This window comes from Dermacentor silvarum, chromosome 3 (genome assembly GCF_013339745.2).
Source record: "Dermacentor silvarum isolate Dsil-2018 chromosome 3, BIME_Dsil_1.4, whole genome shotgun sequence".
NCBI lineage: Eukaryota > Metazoa > Arthropoda > Arachnida > Ixodida > Ixodidae > Dermacentor > Dermacentor silvarum.
In genome coordinates, this window is record NC_051156.1 from 224,874,667 (window position 1) to 224,901,118 (window position 26,452).

A 26,452-nucleotide genomic window follows, 5' to 3' on the forward strand; every position below is an offset into this window, starting at 1 on the left:
AGTAAATAAGTGCATTCATGTAGGCCCGAGTGCCTTATTCTATACATTGAGTTACTTTATGTTTGTCATTGATTATTCCTAAAGCAGTGGATTACACAAATAAAGTTAAATTTAAATGCATCATGGAAACCATGTTTTCAAGCTCATAACTGTGCAGAATCCAAAATTGCTGACTGCCTCCCTAAAAGACCGGTATCAGAAAGTTGCATTATTCAGTTCTCTGACATGTTCTGTCAGCTAGTCGGTTTCCCACAGCTCCAATACAGTATTGAAAAAAAACTTGAAAACACAAAATTCCACTGTCATGCTTTCTGTGCAGCAGTGTTTTTTTCAGCGCACACAAATAAGTCCAAGACAGGATTTACGGATGCAAAATTTCTGTAGTACTACATCTAAAGTGTGTAGAATGCAGCTCAGTTGGCTTTTGCTCCATGAAGCAAGGAGCTACAGCTCCACTCATCCCAAACGAAAATGGTTTCGGAATATAAGAACTATCACATATCACAGCGGCTTATAGAAACAAGATCTAAGCCATTTCACTTCCCAGTAGTTATCACAGTGGCTGACGTGAACTCCAGAAGTAACTTTTCACACAACCTCCAGTGCACTGGATGCCCTACGAAGGTGAAAGACAAGTTGTACAAATGGTGCGAGTGCGAGCCATCTCTGCTTCAGTAACATATTAACAGATTCCAACTAGCACTGCACCGTAGCAAGCAGCATGTCTTTGACCTACAGAACTAGTGCATACTTTCATGTTCCGCATGCTGAACAATAATGTATTTTCCATCAACTGTTTAATCTTTTCAGATGTATGATAAGTTGGGTGGTGATTATTTAAACATTTCTTTCAGCCAGCTCATAAGAAACATGCGAAGGTCATCATGAGTGCAAAGCAAAAGTGCCAGGAGTGCCGGAGACCCATTATGACAGCAGTTACAGGTACTCAACATAGGAAATGTCTCTTGAAGATTAGGCCCTGCAAGCCACAACAAATGTCTCTTTTTTACTTGCAACCAATTCATACAGCTCAAAACAAATAATGCTTTCACTTATTCTAAAGCATTACTGGGCAAAGCAGTACTGAAATAATTCAGCTGAAACCATGTTGTGTAATGTAGCTGCAAAAGGACATGGGCAGAGCACTGGACAATCGAAATATGCATCACATGAAACATTTTTTTAAACATCTCATTGCCAAAGCAATCTACCACAGAAAGCCATTTCAGAGTGTGTGCATGTGTGCACATACTTGTGTGTGTGTCTGCTCGATGACAGTTTCTGTATGCTTCTGATAGGTAACTGCATGAATAAAATGTTAGTTCTGCCCCGGAGCATATACTTTTCAATGTTTGGACTTCACAAATAGGTCAAGAGGAAAATCATCAAAAAGAAACATACTTGGAAGCAGGACTTCAGTCTGCTATGGTAATGTGAGAATGAGGTCCTGTACCACTGCCTCATGAGGAAATAAAACGTCACTTGCACATAATTATATTTGTGCTTAATGTTATAAACAGGTTTATTTCATGACATTAAAAAATAAGGCTTGAACTGACCATGTTATTGTTACAATATGCCAATATAATTACAGGCATTTTCAGTGGCGTAGCCAGGAATTATTTTCGTGAGGGGCATGCACTTGACTGGAGATGGCAGGGGGTGAAAGGGGGGAGGCACATGCCTGATGTACATTGGTACATTGCGTACAAATCAGATAAAATAACCTTCTTTGATAGGGCTGTCAGTTGGCTACACTAAGTTCAGAACGAGGGCCCACCTATGGTGCTTGAGCTTCCCGAGATTGTGCCAGGAGGTGTAGTGCTGTCAGCTGCACCCTCAAGAGGGTCCAGGGTGTTGTGAGGAGAGCGTGAGCTGCTCCGCCGTCCGCTGCCACGACGTTCCAGCGATGGCTTTCGACGGCTGAAAGTGGGGTCGATTTCAGTGGCAATGTTCTTCACCCCACTTGGACCAACCAGGAAGGCTGCAGCACCCACTGGCTCTCCATCAGCCTTGGCCGCCGATGAACTGCATGCAGAAAACTGGATGACGACGGTAGATAACAGATCCATGCCACGGTACTGTTGAAAATCCTATTAAGTACCTACAAGGCGAGTTCACATTGGATGAACTGATGAGCAGGATAAGCTGTAGCACAAGCATACATTGACCTGTATTTTTATTCTGATGACTTTATTAAAGGCACATGGACACAAAAGTTGGCGGTTGTTTTTTTGCGTCGGAACAAAAGTTGAACTGTTGAAAATGATGAATACAACAAGCTGCTTTGAAAAAAAGAACAAGAAACATCTTTTTGCCATTTTCTGTTGCACCTTGCCTCCAAGCGGCCGCCGGCAGAAGCTGAAATTTGACGTCATAACACCCACCCTCGGCCAAGGTCGGCCACAGCTGTCGCAGTGTTTCCAGGGGTGTCGGTCCCTTGCAGTGTTTCTTTAACCCCTTTCGGCGATCTTCGCACGTGGTCCGTCTGAAACATTATCCCCGTCGGCGCTACACGCAGGTGGTGCGTCTTACATGCGCCTTCCCGCGGTCGTCGCTCGGTATTGACGCGTTTGTCGCGGCGGAAGGAAATGTCCAGACATAGCTGTTATAACAGCATCGTCGGTCGTGACACGCCGTCGCACACGTTTCCCAGAGACGAGAAGGTGCGTAAACTTTGGATACCTGCCTATTAGAGAGCTTTAGCTTGTCCAGTAATTGGTTAAATGCAGGCTTTGGGGTGTTCGGGCAGAACCGTAAACGTGAGTGGCCTGTATGGTGCAACCACCTGGTGGCGCAGAGCTCAAACAGACAAAAACAGCTAATATTGCAGTAGCCAAGTGTATTATACTTCGCTGCAGGTGTAAATCTTCGGCAGCAATACGATTACGCCACTGCCGAAAATTTACACCAGGAAATGACCAATAATTCCTGCATAAGTGTCTGGTGCTGAGCGAAATCTTCGCGCTACGGTTCGCGAAAACCTGACTGGCACTTCCATGGCCGCCTGCTCTTCTTCTTCGCTTGACGCGGAAGACTCGTAACTGTAAACGGTAATATTTCTTGCCAAGTTGGAATGGTCCTCGTCTTCAGATGTGTACTCATCGCTGGTAGACGCACCAGAACTCAAATCCATGCTCGCGATGGCGGCGTAGGCGCGCTTCGAATGACCGCGGCTGGCTGGCTGGCTATTCGACGAGGGTGTCGTGACGTCACGCCTTCCAACTCCCGTAGGTCAGGCGGCGAGTCGCGCGCTCACAAAAGCGCCAAAAATAAAACCATCGGCTCAAAAATGAGCTAAGTGACTACTTATTTTCGGTGTAATTACACACTGAGGATTCATTTTCAGCATTTTCGTAAAATTTTCAGATTTTGTGTCCGTATCCCTTTAAAAGGTGTAGCAGTTACTGCTACCTTGTTCTCATATTTCCTAAGATCTTCTTTCACTTTTATTTTTCTGGCCTGCATTACTCCATGAAATGCTTGGCATTACATTGCTTGGAAAAAAGAAAAGAGCACCTTGCCATCACAGAAGAGACCTGCATCAGAGACATGTACTGGTCTCGCTGCCTGCAGGCAACTTTAGTTCATGTGAAACAGTCATGTACCAATTCCACATGTTTTACTGAATGTTGCAGACCAACAAATGCCATCTGGTAGCAACATTTCAATGGGAACAAAGCAGCAGGAAGCACAAAGTCTTCCTTTAAAGTTGTTAAACAAAAAAACGGGCAAGTTTGCACTCGGTCGTGGAAAGCTTAGGCACAGTGAAACTGTCGATCCTCAAGTCTTACTGGCTGCTACTGCTAGGTAGTATTAACTTGGTTGCTGCTAGGTCTTAACTTGATTTAACTTAACTACGCATGTAGGAAGGTATTCTCGAGCAATCATTTTCGGAGGTACCTTCCCTTTCGTGACATTTCACATGACTAGCGCTGGACGCGTCGGCGCCTACGAGCAACAGTATTCCTGGCATGCCACAAACGCAGGCAGGCTAACCAAGGTTGGCACAGTGTCAAGAACGCTGTTGCTTGCTGACGCCAAATGCGTTGGAGGCTAGCCGCTCGATGTCAATCGGCCAACTTTTTTTTTTTTTTCCTCCTGGCTCAGTGCGCCGCGGAAAGAAGAGAGGCGTGGGTCGGGAAGGGAGGGAGCTGGCAAGGAGGAGACCGCGGTCGCATGCACGCGGTCTCCTCTTCCTCCTCCTGGTTGCCATGGCTACGACACGGCAGTTTCTTGATACGAACCATGAACCACAAATTACGGCTGGCTTAGACAGCTTCGCTGTTAAAATGCGGGTCACTGCACACCGAGACACAGCAACCGCCATGCAAAGGCCTGCCAGCCAACTATCATATGATGCTTTACTACAGTTTTAAGAAACTTTCAGACCTTCACACTTGTTTCTTACCTCATTTTATATTTTAAGGAAGAAGTACTATGTCTGGCTCATGTAAGTTTATAACTAAATATTACAGGTCATAATAGGGAGATTCATAATAGGGGTGACTGGAGTGGGTCTTACTTTTCAAGGGGCTCTCCACTCAAATCGCCTAGAGGTACATGTTGGCCACTGGAGTTTGGTTCTTCAATAGGATTCTGTAAGGGAGCACACCACAATTAATTACTCACATAAACTGTCCTCACACACAGCTTTAGGGTACTTATGAGTTAGAAATTTGAATATAACCTGCAATTTCCAGAAAGCATAATAAATGAATGACAACACTGAGAGAATCTAGCGAAATACTTTAGTAAATGAATTTCTTAGGTGTGCCTGTAATAAGTTTACTTCACTTTTTGTTTTATACTGCAAAGACACTGCCACATCAGACTTCTGCTTTTCAGCTACACGGTGTTTGGTGCTCAAGTTTAGAGTGGCCTCACTATATTTGTGTGAATATATTGAATTGAATGGAATTTATTTCCATTTTGAATGGAGGAAAGACCGAACTAAAAGTGAAAATTAATTCACTTGAAAGAGGTTCAGGCCCCCTTTACAGGCATACAGTCGGAGGAACCAGAAATATGTCTACTAACATTGCAAACATTAAGTGAGCACTAAAAACATTAAAGACATGCCAGGATACATTTCACTATCAAAATTTAAGACACAAACTATTCTTTCATACCTTCTCTGTTGGAGAAGAAAGAAAAAAAAACAAAAATACAGAGAATCACAGGAGCACATAAGTAAAATACATATACATATAAGTATTCAGACAAGGACATAAGTACTAAAAAAAATGGCATCATGAACACGTACCAAAAAAGAAAAGCATAGTCTGTTTTTACTGACTGTGGTTAAATCGATCGCTCTTTCATAAAATAATTTAGAAGTACAGGCTGGTGTATTGAAGCAATTGCTCACCATTTTTCGTTCAAGAAAATTAAACTTTCCGATACTCTTTGACGCATGTATTGTATATTGGTATCCTAATCTTCAAGTGCAATAACAACGTTATTATGTCTTCCCAGTTATTCATGCTACGTTTTTATTGTATCGCCGTAGGATATGAATAATGCTTATGACCAGGTATTATTACAAGTGATCACTTTGAGACGCTTGGCGAGTTTTGATTTGGCCTTACCGAGGCACAGTTAGAATGCAGGAGAGAGCTTGCGCAGACAAGGAACGCATGGATAACACTGGTTTCCGAGAGTGCGGGCGAAGGTAATGTGGCATCTGACGCCCTCTCCCTTAATGCAATAAAAACCGTGGCAACAGGTGTTCCTACCCCCTGCCCCCGTCCCACATGCTTATGTGCACGCACACACGCATGCACGCACGCACACACACACACGCACACACACACGCACACACACACGCACACAGACAGACCATGGTGTTCAGTAGTATTACAGGTATGCAACTAACAAAGCACTCGCACCAAGAACAGATAATATATGAAGTATACACTTAGCCACAAAAGTTTACGGGACACGAGTTCCACCATAACTGTGAATTTGTGCTCTTTTAATGTATGCCACTTCTAATTTAATGAATCACTATGTAGGTGACAAGAACTACTACAGGCTGAATATTTAAATTTGAGGTTGTGTGCCCAGGTTTCATGAGAGTAGTTTTCTTCACGAATCCCATGTCTTGTAAACTTTTGAGGATGTACAGGACACTAAAAGGCAAGTGGCCCACATCAGGCACATATTAATGATGCTAAGATCATATGCTCATGTTTCTCATGGCAAAATATAATAAAATCCACATACAGTAAGACAACATTTCTTTTATTTCATTTATATATGTGAATTCAAAATTGTCCATTTGCATCCTTATGGAGATTCAATGTTTTTAACTCTCTTTGGGTGAACTTACTAATATATTGCCAAAAATTTTTGTTTTTTTATAAAGCTTCACGGAAACAACTATAATTATAAAGCTTAGCGAGAACAACTATTGCCAACTATGCCGTGTGTGTGGGCTGGCATTATGTGAAGTGCTATTCCCCGAGTTGTGGTTTCAAGAAGCAAGAAATGTACAGCTGCGTGAATGGTGCAAAAGATGGCGACTCTAGGGAGCTACAGCTCAGCACATTATGTTAGTAATCATTATCATTATGTTAGTAACTCCCAACAAGTGCAGGATGCAGGGAGCATGTGAACGTTTTTCAGAATTTAATACCTTGCAAATTGCAAGCCCATAAACATTTATTTTATAAACTGTAGCCAGAGTGCTCCTTGAATCATAAATGAGTTCAGCGTAGTCATGCATGGTGTAGGACCAATACAGGTGATAACATGAGAACAAGGTACTTATGATCAAGTTGCAGTGGGATACCTTCACATTTGTCTTTCTAGAAACTGAAAAGTTTATTCTATCGCACATGCAGCAATGTCAAGCTCCCCAAAAGCCAAAAGTGAAAGTGCCGAAAAATTACCACTTCACAAAAGAGGCTATTCACTGGCATTTTTGGAAGCTTTGGATGCCGCTACATGAGCCCTGCATGATCAAGAGGCTTAATCTGCCTGACTAGCTAGCTTTTCAACACTAACTTTTCAAGACGAAACGAATTCAGCATACACGCTAGCTATGTCATTCAAAACTGGGTGCTTCGCTGCTCTGTGCAGAATGAGGCGAGTTGGGCGAAACAGAGCACTTTATATAGTCCTGCCAGCACTATAGATACTGTGGAGAGAATGGTATTATCTGATGCCATGTGGAGAAGAGCCTGAAGAGGTAAAATAGAGGATTTGTGGTACCTGTTTTTTATGCCATTTGTCGCTATACTATGCAAGACAGGTGAGATATCTGTCATGCCCCTGCACTGTGCACGCACCGTTTGCTGCTGCTGCTGAAGCAGAGCCTTCTGCCGAGCCCTTTCCCGTGCCCTGCGCAGTCGTGCCTTCTCCTGGTCCTGCAGCATCTTGGCCAGCTCCCTGTCTTGGGCCTCCATGGCGATCTGGCGATCATTGGCACTTGCACCCCGTCTCTGGACAAAGAGTGACCATGGGAATGATCAGGGACAAAGGTATGGCACAGGCCAAGAGGCTGCCCTACTGGTGTAGTAGAGAAACTCGACAAACTTGTGCCTGATCAGGTAGCCCGCATCAGTGAAATAAAAGATTACGGTTACTGAGCAAATCTAGGGTTAAAGATGATAGCAAATGTGTTTTTAGCTTAGTATGTAACACAGTACAATACGAGAGTAGCTTCAGTGCCCTCAACTCAGCAGCATATTATTCATGCTATAGCCCGGAGTCCATTGGCAGTATGCGACATCGGTGGTGATGCTCAAGAAAAAATGCACATTTTCTCAGCAATGGAGCAGTGGTGCCAGCTGTCACTATTGTGGTGAAACACAGTGTATGCCATGTTTCCCTTCAAATGCTGTTCCTTTTCATTCGAATACAATTTTGGTCCTGCATAAATTGCCACAGACAGTGCGGAGTCGAAATTTATGTTCGGTGAAACAGGCAAGCACTGAGTCCGTACATGATATTACACAAATTGCATTATGAAATTCCACCTGTGTGTGAAATTTGAATGCAAAAGAACCAGCGGTACAGCTCAAAAAGCCATTTATACCCAACCACCATTTTTATGAAGCATTTAGTAGAACATGGAAAATACACCTCTGCATGTAAGCAATGCATTACAAGTTAGGAGAACAGTACACGAAAAATTACACTTGGCGTCGCAAAATACATGCACCACAGCATGCAAGGCAGTAAACAAATTTGCCGTGTAGCTAACACTTACCACCAGTGAAAAACGTATGTGTAGGAATACAGATATTCTGTATACGTACAATCATACTTTTTTTTTTACAGAATACAATTGATGATTTCTAGGCCATTAGGACATACATGTAGTCAACTTCCGTTAATTCAACCCTGACAGGACTGACGAAACTGATTGAATTATCCAGCAGGTTGAATCAAACAAGATCCGGAAAAAATGCCCAAACACACCGCTGTGTTATGCTGTAAAGCATACAAATGCCGCAAACATGTCCTTGGTTTTGTGCCCGAATGCATCGCGCAGGCAATCTACGACCTAATTTTCATCAAAAACAAAAGCCACGCGTTAGAATCGGGCAAATACCGTAAATCAAACATTGTCAGCTACTGTCATTGCTCGGAAATGTTCCTAGGGCAGGCCAGAAATAGGCATTTTTGATGGAAAATTTGATGTGCAACACATTTACTGTCTCCTAACCTCCAGAGAACATGCCACCATTAAAGGAGTCGCTATTGGGGTCACCATATGGGTCAGGTGTGTGAATGCTGACTCATCAAATTCAAATTATCCGGCAAAGCCCAATTTTAGGATAAAAATAACGAAAGTTTGGGCCCACAGAAATGCATGGGTGCCAGCTGGGACCTTTGGTAAGGATCGATTTAACCAAAATATCAAATAACCAGAGTCAAATTAGCCAAAGGCTAATCAAAATACCAGGAGCAAAAATCTCAATTCTATGTTTGATACTTGCCTTCACTACAAATATTTGAGCAATGCAGAAATGCCAACCCGCTCTTTGTGAACTGTTCTACACTGTGATGTTAATGGCGGCAAATAAGTAAAAATCATTGCTTACCTTCGTTTCCTGTTCCTGAAGAAGCCTTGCTAGCTCCTGCAAGTCATAAGGAAGAAAATATATTGGTATTGAACTGCCCTGGAAGGATGTGTAGTGAAGCCACACAATTGCCACACGAAATTGCAAGGAAAAAAAGTCCCGTGTTTTTTTGTTGTTGTTGTTGATGCCTGAGTTACCCGCAAGAACAACTTAAGAAAATGTTTATAACAATAAAAAATGATGGGGTTTTACATGCCAGAACCATGATTTGATTGTGAGGCATGCCGTAGTGGGGGGCTCCGGAATAATTTCGACCACCTGGGGTTCTTTAACATGCAATCTAAGTACACGGGTGTTTTCGCTTTTCGCCCTCATTGAAATGCGGCCGCTGTGGCCAGGATTCTATCCCGCAGCCTCGTGCTTAGCAGCCCAACACCATAGCCACTAAGCAACGACCAGCGGGTGTTTATAACAATAAAGATTACTGAAAAGTCACGTTGAAAGTGATTTTTGCAAGAAAGGCAGTGGGTGGTGGGAAGTGGTCAGGAAAGCTAAAAGTGAGGGCCAACAAAGGTGAGGCCCCTTATCCACAGAAAAAGCTTAAACCCCTCGTATACAGTACAGGTTTTACTGACGTAACCCCCTCAACTAGTATCCTTGGGAATATAAACATCCCTCACAAGCTGGAAAAAAAAAAAAGACTGGCAGTTTTGTCCAGAGGGCGAAGCATTGACAGCAACAGCAAGATTTAGCATTGTGCTCGAACTCCTCAGATGGTTTTCAAACTATACACAGGTGGGACATGTTGGCACAACACAGCACCTGCTGAAGTTCTCCACCATGTTCTGCAGCACAGCAAATATATGCCTGCCTGGCAATTTACTTGTTCTTGCCTTTGAGAATGCATTTTGGCCCCGTGACACAAGTGCAAATGCCACACACTACCACAAAGTGAGTTGCAAGGCAGCGAAAGCTTTGCTTTAAAACCTCAGGGAATCTGTGCTTGCTGTATGTCAGCATTCATTACTTCAGTAGACCACTTAGTCTACGATTTTAGACCTAGAAGCTCTTTACTTAATGCCTGCTTTTTTTAATGCATGAACAGCAATAAGGGTAAATTAAATGAATAAATATAGCAATGGAAATGCCACAGAAGCCTTATCTATAACGCATACCGCATCCTGTTCTTCTTGGAACTTCCTGAGGTCCTCCCCACTGAGTCCAGGGGGTGGCTGCAGACAGAAGTCCGAGAAGTCCTCATCCCTGCTTTCACTGTCATCAAAGAAGGCACCAGAAGTGTCCTCGCCAATCGAAAGCCTCTTCAGCACTGAAGGTAGTGCATCATCTGCAGAGAGATTCAAGAAAACATGGGTGGCATAAAACTACCTTGAAAAGCAAATAGCAACATTTCATTGATGCCGACATTTTAAAGAGGCTCACTCATGAGCAAGATGCTTGTACTCATGCAAGACTTCGTAGGTCAGAGACTTCATTTGCCAACACTATGCCAAAATAAAACTATAGACACGTTAAAAGAGAAGCAACAAGCAAGGCTGGTATTTTGTAGCGATGCCTTTCTGATGCTAGTGCCTTTTCGTGCTTTCGCACTTGGTCAGTGGTCAGAGCGACAGTCTGCTCACGTTACAATGGGATTAGCCGGCCGTGAGTCGTTGATGATAAAGACTAGTATAGAATAATGCATAATGCATCGCTACAAAATACTGGCCCAAGAGTATCTCTGGTTCTGAATTAGGTGCAGTGTCTCTTAGGTGAAGTGTCTCTAAAAAAAAAAAAAATGCAAGAAAATAACCAATCACAGATGGACCAAAAAAAAAAAAAATACTTACATGCCCATAAAAGTGTCTTCAGTGAGAAAATGTCTGCAGACAATGAGCCGAATGTGATTAAGACTTAGCAAAACAATGAATACTGCTTCCTACTTCGTTACTCTATAGTTTTAACAATGCTTGAAACTGAGCATAGTTGGTGAGGTTGCTCATTATTGTGCAAGAAAATAGAGACAGTGACATGAATACTACGAAAAAACAAGACTGAACGAGCGAAGTGCAACCTAAAAATAGTGTTGATTGAAATGGCAAGTAATGGCACCTGTTAGTTATCTGTTGTGTTCAATAGTTCCAGGTTTTATTTTCTGAAAATATGGAATAACTCATTGTTCAGCATTACATAAAGAAAAAAATTCTGTCTTTTTGAGAGTATTTTGTTCTAAACAAGACTTCTACATTTTTTTTAGTGGCTACTTAAATACAATATTACCGTTAATTTTTTGAGCGACATCTGATCACAATCAGGGCCATATGCTATTGGCCTAGTATACCTAGTAGCAGTGCCACCAGGGGTCACATGTAACTCTCATTGGTGCCAAATGTGTAGCTGAATCAAAAAGTAAAGACATAGCGACAAACAATGCCACATGGTGAAAAGCTAGAAAATATCAAATAAAAAGCTCAAGCAGCTCTCACCAATTATGTGCCATATTTGTATTGATTAACTGTACATATGACTTAAAACCTGCATGATTCATGACCCTAAATGTCCGCTTGCATCTCTTCCTATAGCATCATACTGTCATTAGAGAACAGCTTTCACAGGTTAAAATAAAACTCCTGAAAAGCAAACTAAGTATCAGGACAGCAAGAACAAACTAGCCTCCACTTTTTGTGCTGCGCCTTGTCACATGGGTTCAAAGTTCTCCACAAATTCCAAAGTGCATTCACGGGTAAAAAAGTATAAACATAGCAGTTGCTTCTGTACCAAATGCCAAATCTATCAACAGCAGCTTTAAATTTGTGCTCTCGTAGCGTTACAAAGCATTTCAGAAAACAAGGCCAATCGTGAAATCTGTCACGTTAAAGGTGAATGCACTGGCAGAAAAAGTAGCAAACTTCATAAGCCTAATAATCCTAAATAAATGGTACATATGGCATAAACATGCAGAATGTTGCTGAACAGAAGGCTTTTCAACAGGAAATCACTACGCTAACATTTTGACATCAGGTCAGCACTGTTATGCTTAGTATACCGTTGAAATACAGCTGAACCTCGATACAAGTCGGTAAAGTGGCCATTTGCTTAGTTATATCTAAATTTCGTTATACTATTTGATATTTCATGCAAATAAGTACAGTTGCCGATGAATATTATTTACAACGGAAGGGGCCGCAAAATGTTCAGAATTATCAGGCAATCGGAAAAAGCAAATTTGAATGAGAAAAAATTTCGTTGAATTTGACAGTTGGCGACGAAAGATGCGGTTTCATGCCGTGTCGACGATATCTAAAGCGAGGCCAGCCATGCTTTCGCTTCCGCTCCGCCCCCCTGCTGATAGTGTCGCCGGCAGTGGGACGACGCAATCATGAAAAGCGCCGGCAGCGGGGAGCAAATTCTTGGTCTGCCTCCTGCCTCAACGCATCTCCGGAACTCGATATGACGCAACCTCCAGCACTAAACGCGCGGGAAGACAGCGCACGATGCCACGCCATCTCACCTCTAAAACAGGGCGTGTGGGCTGTGTATGCGCACAGCCACGCTGACAGCCATGCGTAGCCATGGCCGCGCTAGAAAAGTAGACGCCAACCAGTGACTCCAACCTGCCCCCACTCCCTTTCTCCCCTTTCTTCTCGGCTCAACCTCACACCCTTTTACTCGCACTCAAAGCATACAGCGTGCAGGGCGCGGTATGATCTTATCGCACTTGGATTTTATACGGAACATGACACTGCTCTGCTTCGACTTTCGCTCTCGGTCGCGCGGCGTGCGATTTGTGGGGCGTGTGCAAGCAGCCGCATGTAATTTCGCGTAATTTGTAATTTCGCATGTAATCCGCGTACGTGGAATTTTCCATAACTGCTCCAGTTACAAACCCATAAAACGTCTGGTTCCGTAAATCTGACCTTCAAGCTCAGGCAAGGTCAAACTGGGACTTAGCCGGCCAGTACCGGAGGCTGCTGCATACGCCGCGTGGGCGCCCATATCTTGAAAGCGATCTGCGATGTGGACAAAGTGCGCGGAGTGCTGGTAGCTTCATATGCGCTGTGCTTTCGATGCTTAGTTTGCGTTGAAGCGAGATGCAGCACGAACGTCAATTCGCTCGCTGCTGCTGCCGCGCCGAGCAGCGTCTGTGTGTTGTCTTGTGGTGCAATAGATGCGGTAGTTGCTGACGGCGCCGAGCAGCGTCTATGTCCTTTCCCAAAACAAGTAAGACCGTGCTATCGCTCAACAAACTTGCTTTAATCCCGTTCAACCACGGCAAATATTTTTCTCGGTATTCCTTTGCACAGGCAGTGAAATTTCGCTATATTGAAATCGTATATAAACATACTTCGTTATATTGTGGTTCAAAATAAGTGGTGTTCTATGGACAAGAAGTTAAAAAAAGTTAACTACCAAGAATATCAAGAATTTCGTTATACTGAAGTTCGTGATATCAAAGTTTAATTGTATTCATTTAAAATTTTATTCTGCCCCCACACTAGCACTATATTCAATTACAGCCATTTCATTACACCAGAGGAAAGCTGCTTCACTTGAAAGAGACGGTACATAGCGTACATGAGAAAACAGCATGGTTACAGAAAATGAGCCGCAAGAAATATCTGTCAGCAACACTGGCTTGGTTGCTCTGGTGTTCCGCTGCAGAGCGCAAGGTTGCCATGGGCTGCCACATTCCCATGTAAACAGAATGCAAAAAAACACTGAAGTATTTAGATTTTGGTGTGTGTTAGCAAACCGAAGATGGTCACAATTAATCCGGAGACCTCCACTACGGCATCTCTCACAGCCACACTGTTGCTGTTGGATGTCACAGCCGTGTGAATCAATCAGTAACAAACCTCTGCGTCTCCGTTCTATCCTGTCCAGCTTCTTGGGCAGCTCTCTCCTCTGCAACTCCACAGCAAGTCTCTGCAGCACAGTGAACAAGGGAGTACTTGTAAAGGAATACAGGCATCAAATTGCAGGACTGAATTTTTTTAAAAGGGCCCCTCACCAGGTTTGGCCAGTTTGAGCTGACAAGTGCAGTGCATACAATGCGTGCTAACGATAGTGTCTGCTAATTATAACACCGCTACGTGCCAGGGGAACAGGTTAAATTTCAAACTAAATGCCGTTCGCCCTTCTCCTCGAGGGCATCGCACTCCAAGACGGAGGGATGACGTATATCAGCAAGTGCGCCTATGTACATGTCTATGCTGCGACGTCGCTCATAGTGACACATGACACTTTGAGAATTATTCAAGGGCAACATCTGTTAATTGTGTAATCTGTTGCTTCAATAGACGAATTAATGTTTAGAGAAATAATAAAATACAAAAAAACGGGCAAGTTTGCATTCGGGCATGCAAAGCTTAGGCACAGCGAAACTGTCGATCCTCAAGTCTTACTGGCTGCTACTGCTACGTATTAACTTGGTTGCTGCTAGGTCTTAACTTGGTTTAACTTAACTACGCATGTAGGGAAGGTATTCTCGAGCGATCATTTCCGGAGGTACCTTTCCTTTCGCGACATTTCGCGTGACTAGCGCTGGACGCGTCGGCGCCTACGAGTGACAGCGTTCCTGGCATGCCACAAACGCAGGCAGGCTAAGCAAGGTTGGAACAGTGCCAAGAACGCTGTTGCTTGCCGACACCGAACGCGTTGGAAGCTAGCCGCTCGATACCTAGTGAAAGTTGAAACGACTAGGCGCAGCCCCTTTTATGGCAAACTCCGAAGCCAAGCGCATGCACACTGGGCGAAAGCTATGCACAGTGTACGGGCGGCGCGCAGCAGACAACACGCCGGGATGACGTCACGGAGCATGGCAGTAGCGTGCAGCTGGCGGGTGCTTGGCGGAGCCGTGTCTGTGTCCGGCAAGTTACTAGGCAACGCGAGGCGACGTCATCGTTACAGCTTCAGCGCATGCGTGGCTAGGCAATGCGGGCAGCATAGGCAGCAGCTCTGCGCGTTGCCTCGTTGGTGCTGCTACAATTTCTTTATCTCGCTCTCATTTTCTCTTTCCCTCTCCCGAGCATGCTTCCCTTCCCTCTCCTTAATGTCCCCTGTCAAGGCAACATGTGCACGCCACGGAGAGGAGGCAAGGCACACGCTGCTCCGCGAGGTGTTTGCTAGGCAACGCAGTGACGTCATAGCTCGGTGAGGTTTTGCGGCAGCAGGCGACACTTTTTACGGTTAGCTAGAACAGCTTCGCTGTTAAAACTGAATGTCTGCGTGTTTTATTGCGATAGCAATTATATGGACACTCCAAGCGCATTTCTGCCGTCGTCCAAGGGCGATAAAATCTTTGCCACGCGCCGTATGCTGTATGTGCGCGTGAAAGCACGCAAGCAGAGCGCGCTTTCACGGGGAGCGAACGCACGACGAGAGCAAACGCGACGTCTTCCATTGTGCGAAAGGCCGTGAGGGGATGGGAGGGAAGGGGGGGGCGACGTTGTGCTGCGGCAGCAAACGCGTATCTTGCGACCGGGCGCAAGGGGAACGGGAATCTCGCAGGCGAAAGGAGGAAAGCGGGAAGGCAGCGCGGGAGGGAGGGGTGCGGATTCTGCTCTGCGATCAACTGCGTACTTGTACTTTGCACAGCGGCGGGCGGTCGCACGCACCTTATCTTGAAAGCGATTTGCAAGACGGCGCTTACTTTTGTATGCGATGTGCTTTCGTCGCTCAGTTCCCGTGAAAACGATAGACCACACGAACCTTTGCTCGCTGCTGCTGGCACACTTGCTCATGCCAGCGTTTTGACAGCGGTTGTGTGCGGTCATCGAGTGTTTGCTTGTGCGCGCTGACACCATGCTTGTTAATTCAGTTAGTAAGCGAATGTGCCCAAGCTTATACAGCCGATAAAACTACTATCCTTACTCCCTATAGCTCTCTATCAATTTGCTGTCGCAATTGATGCGGGTATGCGCCACACATGATTTTACGATCGTTAATCGTGACGTAACTGACGAGCATGTGATGTTATTGATGCCATAACCTATCAATCATGTTAGTCATACATTCGTACCCTTCCATGCCAATTTTGGTATATACCAAGTGAACGAGACACCACAAAACGAAACGCCACAAGATTGTTGCCTACTGCCGGTGTACACGGACGCGATCTCCTGGAACGTAGCCTTTGAAAGCTTCGCTGTAAAAAAAAAAAAAAAAGAAAGAAGAAGAAGAGAGAACGCAGGGAAGGAATTTCCCTTGCGGAGACTAGATGGGGCAAGTGAACAGAGTGTCCTTGTTGGCGGTGGCGCTCGCCTCCTGAAATCATGGGTTAGCGGCACTGAAATATTTCTATCTCGGCTATTATTGAACCAATTTGAAAAATTCTTGTGGTAGAACGCTCATAAGAGGGCACATAACTTCCACCGTATAACCAAAATCTTCTATGTGGCCTGGTGACGGGCCCTTTAATTCCAGTAAAATAGAAAATAATAAATGTCATGTCAGTGCTCCTTTTAATATAATGCTAATGCCTTTGTGACTACACTGTGGGTGCCACATGCACCAACGTGCTATATATGCCTTACTATTTGCCAATTTATACCCCACCATATCTGGAATTAAAGCGCTGCCTGCAGGAAACGCCATGGAGGTCACACTAACAGGAGCCAAAAAAGCTACTGAACCACCAAACCTAGCAGTCAGCAGCTGATATTCTGTTAGCCCCCTAAATAAGCTTAATAGGGGTCTTAGCCGCAACCCTCGCAAAATGGTGGAGTGTGTAGAGGACTCCATCATAAATATTTCTCCAAGTAAGAATAACATACTTTTTACTGTGTTATAATGACACAAACATTGAGCACACATATATAGGCTGTTCGGGCATATAACAAGCCATAAAGGCTGCATAAATGACACGTGCAGCAACTGCATGAGTATAAGGCAGGAACCACTGCCAAGCTTCATTCAGCTAAATTATCAAGCAAGATATTGCCAGTAGTAAGCAGAGTCCTTTTCCTTTCCTTTTTTTTAATATAAAATTAAGAGTTGAATTATACCCCTTAGGAACCTTTCATTATAACTAAAATGGGTCTGCACTAAGTTTTCTAAGTGCAGTCCATGCACAAGGCATGATAGTGTACCAGGTTTAGGTTAAGCATGCATGAAAATGACACAGAGCTTTATCTAAAAAGCTTTAAGGTCCCCATGTAGCAGGAGTGTTAAGCTAAAGGTTAGGAGAGACATGCAAAAACAGTCTCACCTGGTCTTCCTCCTGTGCAGCTGCATGCAAGGCTGCTTCCCTCTGCAGTTGCTGTTGTAACTCCAGGGCAACCTTGGCATCATGCTCTTCCCTAGTGGAGAAAAACAGGACGACAGACACATTACAAATGAGTACTGTTTGCCGCGTTGTAAGGCACAGCAGATTGACACCATTCAAAGTAGAAATGTGCAGAAACATTTTGAAACAGAGTTGGAGACACAGGTTTTCAAGCTTTACAGATTGAAAACAGTTGTGCTGATAAATTTTGTATTTTTGTTAGCAGAACTGGCTCATTGACAGTTTCAGAGCATGCGCCTCAGTAACATGCCAAAAAACATGTTACAAAAAAAAAAAAGAAACGTCGCATCCATCAAATCAAATGATTTACTTTTTATGATACAGGTATTATAAGCCAGCCAAGTTATCCGCCTAGTAGCATACTTGGAATGGAGGGAAGTCGATGGAAAATAATTATACAAACATTTCGAGCTGCCAGAGTAACACATGAAATTAATGAGTTTTTCAGGCTAAACGACGTACAGTAATACGTGAATTGTCGAATGTGTTCACACGACAATTGTGTGAACATATTCCGAAAGAAGATAAAAGAGCCGCGGTTAAGTCCGAATTGATAGTGAAGGCCCGCAAAATCAGGCATCTGCAAAATCAGGCACCCGAAAAATCGGGCGTCCGAAAAATGGTTCAGCGACTATTTCCGTGCTAGCAGCATTTGGGGCCGGCGCGGCGCCGAGTCCTAGCGCCACGTGGGTAACTGGTACGCTGCTATCGGAAGCGTGGTTGTGGGCGCGGTCTCTTAGAACTGACCAGTGCTGACGTTCAAGAGTTGAAATTACCTGGTGTTTTTGCAAACTGTGATATACGTGATTAAAACGGGACCCCGGACCCGTGCACGGCGTCGTTTCGAATGTATCGGAAATCTAAATTAAGTAGGCTCGCATAAACAGCATTCCACAATAGTAAAATTTGGGCAAAATCTGGGATAAAATCGTCGTTGACCAGGCTTTAAATCGAGACCACATACACCAGGCTTGTCAGCCATTCCGCAAAAAACGGGCACAGACTCACTGCTGCTTTAGCATCTCCTCGTAGGTGCGGCGGATGAAGTCAGCCTCTTCCTCCTCAGTGCGTTGCACTGTCTTTGCCACGGGGAGATCGGCACGCAGAAGCTGGTTGTTTGTCCGGTTCAGGTTGTACCGCTGATTGACTGCAAAGCAGAAAGTAGGCACTACAGCAAAGCGGTCAGCTCGGAGCGAACGCCTGTACGCATGGCTCGTACCCACTACGGGTGATTGGCCATTGATAATCGGATGAGTTAGAGCCAAATCTAAAAAGAAGCATTAATTGAAAAGAAACACCAATGAGAAAGTTTGATAAGATCAAAAGAACATTTGAATAACAAAGTTTGAGGAATTTTGCAAGGAAATCGTCCTGATCCAGATAGAAACTTATTCCCAAAGCTGCGCAGGCATCCATATGACCATGTTCTAGAGAAGAAGCTCCCAAAGAAAGAATATCAGGAATAATGGCAAGGTTTAATCCAATACAGTGAAATGGTCCTAAAATCTTTTCACCGATTGACGAGAAACGACGGCATGATAAGAAGAAGTGATCTATGGTCTCATTATCACCACAAAATGGGCACAAATGGCGTAATTAAGGCGCCAGACCACATATATGAAGATAACAGTTTAAGACAGGCACTCCACAGCGCAACTTAGTGTAGCAGTTCTTCGAGTACGGCAGAAATGTATACTTCAAGGGAATGTGAGGTGTCAGCAAATCAGTTAAATTTCTCAATGATGGGTTCCAAGAGTCTTGCATAACTGCACGCCTCCTGAACTTAGCAGCAGTTATGAACGCTGACACGGGAAGTGTCGAGAGAACGGGATCACTATCTTCACATATTCGCCCAGCTCTACACAAAAAGCATCGTATCGATGGCTAAGCAGCTGTGCCACAAACGTTGCAGCGACGCGCGAAACAGGAAAAAAGAAAAAGAAAAACGCGATAGAAACAACGGGCCTGACAGCATGCGAGATACCACAAACTAACGCGAGTGGTACGGCCTCATCCTGACGACATTCGCATGCGCGTCACTTCCGACCCGCTCCGTGAGCGTGTCGGGTACCTGCAGCGTATCATGCCGATCTGCGCAATTTTCGGTTGCCGCGATTTAAGCAATGGAATCACGGTTGGAGCAGCGCAAGTGACAAAAAGAAACAAGGCGACAAACACGGCGCGAGCGGCGCTGCGTGTCCGTGTTTGTAAAAGTCGTTTTCTTTGTCTTTAGCGCTGTCCCTGACGACGAATCAAAACTAATGCGCCAATTTTCTGCTCGTCTAAAGACGCAAGATGTTAAACCAAAGCTTATTTGGTTCAAATGGATTACGTCCGGCCGCTGCAGTTATGCCCAAACACAGGCTGTACGCACGGAAGATCACCGCATCCCTAAAGTTTAATGCGAAAGCACTATATATGCCCCATGAAGCGGAAAATTTGGCGTCCGTCCGTCGTTAACATTCGATGGTACCAAAACCCACGTGACCAAGTGATGACGTCACGTTTCAATGTCAATTAAAACCGACCTGGCCCACACCCAAGAAATTGACTTTGCACAATTCGAGCACATGACCAAGCGAAAAGTATCGCGCGGAAGAGTCATAATACTTTCGAATTCAATACACGTAAGGAGACTTAAGCGCCTCTGTAACTTTTGGGGGGACTGCTTGTGCTTGACGGAACAAAATATTAACAGTATACAGAATGGGAACACCTGCCAACTAGAAAATCAAAATTCACGGATAGCGGCGAACACCTGATTTGTGGTTTCACACACGAGAGAGAGAAAAAAAAAAAAAAAAAATGTGCACGCATGGTTGAACCTGTGTGACAAACATGACAAGTGCTGCGGGCGGCGTCTTTCGGGGTATTCAGTCAGTGTTCGCAGCTGCTGAGCGAGGTTTCAGGAGGTAAGTGCAGAAAGGAAACCATGCAGTCCTCCTCAAGATCTTTTGGAGCGGTTTCGATGGGATAGCGAGAGGGACAGTCGGGGTCGGTGTGTTTCTGGCCGTCACAATCGTGACATTGTAACCCAACACTCCATTTTGGGATATGGGCGGAAGAGTCATTGAGATTCGTCAACCAGGAGAGAAAATTTAGGTCGCTGGTCATCACCACCACCATCAATAGAGCCTAAAAAATTTAATTCTGGGGTTTTACGTGCCAAAACCACGATACGATTACGAGGCAAGCCGTAGTAGGATACTCCGGATTAATTTTGACCACTAAGAGTATTTAAAGTGCTGCCCATCAATAGAGCCTGGCAATCTGCATTGTTGCATTTGTTGTGATCGCGTTGTTTTCACAGCTTAGTGCGTTTAAAAGGAAGACAGCATCACTTTACACATTCTGAAATATTATTTAAACAATTCATTTTGCATGTCCTTGGAACAAAAAGGCTGCCTAATAGTGGGCGAAAAGAAGCCTCACGTTTTCTTGTTTTAGTTATTTATTTCGCACATGAACCACAGGCGCCACAGTACGTCTGTGTCACTTCTAGAATTTCAGAGTATTTTCAAGTGTTATGTATGACATTGTTTGTGCAGAGAAAGTTGTTAGAAGTTGCTAGTTGAGTCTTTGGTTATTGATAAACAGTTATCTAGCCTCCGCGCAGATGCTGCCAAAATCCACGACATATCACGGAGAGACAGTGGGCGAATTCCAGGTGGCATCATCTTCTATAGCATTTTCATAATTTATAAGCCTGCTAAACCTACGATCACAACACGACGTATCATCTTGCTTTTCGGGAACTATGGTCTACCAATTCAACTCGGCTTAAGATTTTTCTTTTGTGTCTCTTAAATCAATTGCACAATTCACTACAGATTCCTTGTATGTTCAGCCTGTATTCTTTGTAACATTTACAGTTGTGTAAGTCAATAGCAACTTAGAGTGTTCAAGATCGAGAGATCTAAGAAGCCACAATTTAGCAAACATTTGTAATGCAACAAAGTCTGTTCTCTCACTGAAAACAATCAACTCATTTCTCTTGGTCTGAATTGAAATCTTGACTCAAACTCATTTCCCTTATTACTGCTTTCCGCAGACAAGGAGCAAACACTTCACGATCAAGAAGAGAGGAGCCCCACCGACAAATATGTTGTGCCCCTGGCCATCAGAGAGTTTTGTCACACGGGCACCAACAAAATCCTATAGGATAAGGGAGCGCGAAACTTGTTAGGGGACCCAAGTCCATTGTGGGCCCTTCGCGCTCTTTTGTGCTGGTTTTGGGTTCTTCTGTACGCCCGGTGGCTGGCGTCCCCTATAACGCTTGGGTAAGGCTTGCGTCCCCTAACCTAAACTCTCTAATATCTGTATGTGGACAACTCAGACGCGATGATTGTTATCTTGTATTAAAAATTGCACAAATTAAGTTCTTCCTTTTTTTTCCATTCATTATGCATGGAAGAGAAGCAGAACACACTAACACGCTTGCGCATCAAAGCAGGCAGAAGAGGTAAGGTCACGACATACTCTCTTGCGACTGCAGCCGGTAAGCCAGGACGCCATCCTCTCGCACCAGCCATTCCTTGCACACTGGAAACAGAGAGCAGAACTGAGATAAGAAAAATAAAAAAAAGTCGCAGTTTCGCCCTAAAGGCGAAGCATCAAGTGCGACAGCAAATTTACTAGTAGAGAGCTGTACGGAGTAAGGATAGTAGTTTTATTGGCTGCATAAACTTGGACACATTCGATTACTAACTGAATTACCAAGCATCGTGTCAGCGCGCACAAGCAAACGTGAATAGATCACACTCGATGACCGCAGACAGCCACTGTCAAAACGCTAGCGTGACCAATCGCGGCAGCAGAAGCGACCGAAGGTTCGCGCGGTCTATCGCTTCAACGAAAATTGAGCGGCGAAAGCACAGCGCATACAAAGGTAAGTGCCATGTGGTGATTGCTTTCAAGATACGGTGCGCGACAGCCCTCAGCCGCGCAAAGTATACAAGTACGCAGTTGCTGGCAAGTACGCAGTCCAGTACCCCTTGCGCCCGGTCGCAAGATACGCGTTTGGTGCCGCAGCTAAACGTCGCCTCCCCTCCCTCCGTCCCATCTCCCCACAGCCCTTTCGCACGACCGAAGACTTCGCGTTTGCTCGCCGCCGCGCGTTCGGTCTCCGTTCACTCGCACATACAGCATACGGCGCGCGGCGACTGTTTTATCGCCGTTGGACTTTATACGGAACCTCACGGCGACGACGACGGCAGAAATGCACTTGGAGTGTCCATATAATTACTATCGCAATAAAATAAAAAATTACGAAAAATTTGGAGGACGGTTAAGCTTCGCCTTTAAGAGTGAAACGCGATAGCATTCAAAGATCCCTGAATGCTTGTCAGGCTTCCCGGCAGCTGCAGCTTTCTTTTTTCTCCACCTTCGCCTCTGCGCGCCGCTACTGTTTTACGCTGCTCAGGAGGCGAGCGCCATCTGGATGGTGTTTACGCAAGTAACCTACCCGGACGCGCCGCTGTTGGTATGGTAGAAATGCTGGAAAGGGGGTTAGTGTTTGAGTTTCCTCGTAAGAGAATTACGTTTTCTCGTACATTGAAATTACAATCCGACGCTATCATGTCTGTAGGTTGTAGTTAAATCGTACTTTATGATTCTTCTTACGGATTTTACTTTAAGAAATTCAATTTTGTTCACTAACGCCTCTGCGCACGCGGAGGGCATGCGTAGTCGGGGTGGTTCGGGATGATTTGCTGTGCCACGGACGCCGGCGCTTATGCCGACACCGACGCCGGATTTCCTGCGACACGGGGCCCTTAACGTTGTCGCGTTAATAAGAGAGGGAGGGAGAGAGGGGGGGATGCAGAGATGTCCTGTAGTTGAGAGAAACACTGACAGTTCGACACAGAAAGCAGCAAAAGAATGTACACAACATAATTGCACAATAATCAGATGTCATGGTAATGCAGCAACGTTTTACTTCGTATAACATTGCGTGTCTTGAGTGCACAGGCATTTCCCTTCATCAATACGTGCCCGATACCGAAGCGTAGCACGCATGCCCACGACCAGTCAGGTCCACTAATTTTTCTCGATAGTGCGCGCCATCTAAAAAAAGGCGCAGCCAGGGCGCGACGCCCAGCCCCGACCATTGTCGTATAAAACAATCTAGCATTCATCACCGCCGTCTGCTCCAGAGACGGGAACAAAATAGACGGCGCCGAGAACCGCGCTGGGTCATTTATGCCGAGAGAAGCGGGGCGCGCCGGACACACAAAGCGTGTCGACAGGCGGCCACATAATGTGCGCTCCTGGGTGGCACGGAGTTGATGACGGATGACCCTCCGAATAAGAAAGAGCACGCGAGGAGGGCAGACACAGAGGGAGAACCTGGCGGCTCATTAAGGAGCCGACCTTGGAGTCGCATACGGGTTTACGCAGTGCAATGCGCAGACTGCTGCCGGCAACCGCCTCTCCTCTTTTGTTACCGCTCTCGTTCGCGACAAATTTCGATACGGATCTCGTGCCGTGCCCAGGCTCGGCCCGCATATAGCAAGCCTCACGACGACTGGGTGCAATGACTGTACGTTGGAAACGCGGTTAGTGCGATGACTCTTGGCGATACTTGCGCTGGAAAAAGCCGATGCTCCCCACCAGTGCGAGGGTCGCCTGCAAGAGCAATGACCGAAGTGGGCTCGCACAGAAGCTCAGCTCACAGAATGAGCGAGCGCGCTCTTTCAGGCGACGCGTGGTGAGAACAATTACTGCGCCTTTTCCTCTTTTATCTAACTACACTGACTGGACAACGCCCAACAGCCAAAGCCATCGCGCCCTCCGGCCTTACCTATATGATGCTGCTATGATCATATATGATCATGATCGCACGAACAGCTGAAGGATCACCGCGCAAGTGTATGCTTTCCTAAGTGCAGCCAGGAATGTAGGCTGGACAGCTGGACAGGCGGAACAAGACAGTGATAAGGACAACCGCAGGATAAAGAAAGAGGAGGAGGCGGCTGCTGAGTCAGCACAAGCGTGTACGTAAAACCTACAGCCACATTTGAAGTATGTAACGTTTCCAGGTAAGCTGTTCGAATAGTCCCGCACCGGCGTCAACACGCTGCCTAAATCAGCGCGTGGTAGGGACCAAATAAACAATGGACTGAACAAATATTGTTGCCGTCTTCACTCCGTCCAAGTCAAAGCTTCCTTGAATCCTGAACGAAAATGAATGCCCTTGCATGGCTGCTTCGGACACGGGAGTCCTGACTGGAATAAATAAGGGTATCCCCACTCTCCCTTTCCAACTTGTCCGCCTCACCGCTTTCTGTACTTCTTTCTTTCTGGGGTTTTACGTGCCAAAACCAGTTCTGATTACGAGGCACGCCGTAGTGGAGGGCTCCGGATTAATTTTGACCACCGTGCACTACAACGCAAGCACACGGGCGTTTATGCATTTTGCCTCCATCGATATGCGGCCGGGATTCGATCCCGCGATCTCGTGCTCAGCAGCGCAACGCCTTAGCTGCCACCGGGCGGGTTACCGCTTTCTGTACCTACAGTGGACAGATCAGGGGAAGTATTCTGTAAGAGTCCGCCTAGTGGACATGTCCATTTGGTCTGTTGCTGAAGTGCTCATTGGCTGATGGCGGATGTCTCCTTCTGACGCGTACCGCAACACAGACAATCAGAACGTCAACAGCAGACGAAATGTACAGGTGCCCACAAAATAACTCGGAACGCCGGACCGATGGCCTTTCGCCGGCGGAGCGCGCCGGTAAAAAAGTAGTGCCAGAATCTGCGCATGCGCGGTCTCCCTAGCAAGCTCACCTCGTTCCCCAGTGCGTCTAGATAGGTGTTGCCTTGCTGCAAAAGAATAGCGTTGGGTCCCTTTTAGCGTTGTCACAGGGGGGGGGGGGGGGGGGGGGGGGGCTATGCGGTCGAGCACAGCTAAGCGCTCGAGCATAAGCGCTCGAGCGTGCGCGTTAATGGACATCGGCGCCTTTTAAAGCTTTTCATTAGTCGCGGAATGTGACCATCGCGGACAACACTTGCAGTAGCAAAAATCAGAAAACGCCATACTACACCTCTACCGTTCAATAACGCATGTAAAAGTGAATTTAGCACCAAGTAGCTAAAGATAATTAAGCGTAATTCAAGAGTCCCAAAGACTAAATAAGATTAATTAGGGTAATTAACAAGACCAATACACAGACATCATACGACACCTTTATTAAAGCGAGCTAAAGTGAACAACCAAGTAACTAAAATAATTACAATTAATTAAAAGTAATTAAGGGTTGCCAACAGTAATAGAGACTACTTAACATCAATTTCTGACTCCGTGGTAAGACTGGTCAGGCCAAATTAAGACTAATTAAGAGTTCCAAAGAGCAGTACATACTAATAAGGATCAATTAAAGACTCCGTGACAGCAAGTAAGAAAACAATTAAACCCAATTACGACAAATTATTAATTAATTAATTAATTAATTAATTAATTAATTCGCAATCGCAAGTGACATGACGTCAACGCATTAAAGCTTTCGCCGTCAAAGTCGTCTTATTAATCGATATGGGACCCCACTGAACGTTTTTTTTCCTGCACATTTAACTCACACAGCTGAACACCCCCTTGATTAGCAACGTATCACCACACTGAACGAAAAATTGAATGTTTGAGCCAACCAACGCAGATGTTAGAGTATACTCCCTACTAAAGCTGCAGCGAAGCGGCCAGATTTCGTAAATAAGTAGCGCACTATGCGATGTTCACTGTGACAGCGAAGCATTGAATTATAGTGCCGCATGCATAAAATTAACTCCTGTGCATGAAATTGGCGTGTTGGAATACGCCGTCTGATGCCATTTTGAAAACTTTTATTACTGCACGCATTCATCGTTTTTAAAGGAGCCGTTGTGTTACAGTCAAAGTTCTGATCTCATTCCCAAGTGGTAAATGCGGCTCGGAATATAATTGCACAATGACTAAAATACATCGCGCTACATGATAACCCGGTTGAAAAGTGCGCTCCAATGCTATTATAGGCGAGCCGTGGCACTCGCCCACATGAAGGATAAGCCATAAATTCATAGTTTCTTTAGGCGAAATAATTAACTCAGATATGCAATACATTAGGTATAATTAAAAGTAGAGCTTGGTGAACTCACTGGT

General features: G+C 45.1%; 1 protein-coding gene across 2 annotated transcripts in view; it reads right to left on the bottom strand.

Moving 5' to 3' along the window:
- LOC119446793 (coiled-coil domain-containing protein 50) overlaps positions 1 to 26,452 on the bottom strand; it is a 70,572-nt gene that overhangs the window by 4,577 nt on the left and 39,543 nt on the right. For both annotated transcript variants that reach the window (XM_049664385.1, XM_049664386.1), the window contains 9 exons: positions 21,799 to 21,861; positions 18,328 to 18,466; positions 17,242 to 17,332; positions 13,889 to 13,958; positions 10,211 to 10,380; positions 9,057 to 9,092; positions 7,296 to 7,448; positions 4,526 to 4,599; positions 1,781 to 2,028 (listed from right to left, as the gene is read on the bottom strand). In XM_049664385.1, coding sequence (XP_049520342.1) covers positions 1,781 to 2,028; positions 4,526 to 4,599; positions 7,296 to 7,448; positions 9,057 to 9,092; positions 10,211 to 10,380; positions 13,889 to 13,958; positions 17,242 to 17,332; positions 18,328 to 18,466; positions 21,799 to 21,861 — 1,044 coding nt within the window. The remainder of the gene's footprint in view (positions 1 to 1,780; positions 2,029 to 4,525; positions 4,600 to 7,295; positions 7,449 to 9,056; positions 9,093 to 10,210; positions 10,381 to 13,888; positions 13,959 to 17,241; positions 17,333 to 18,327; positions 18,467 to 21,798; positions 21,862 to 26,452) is intronic.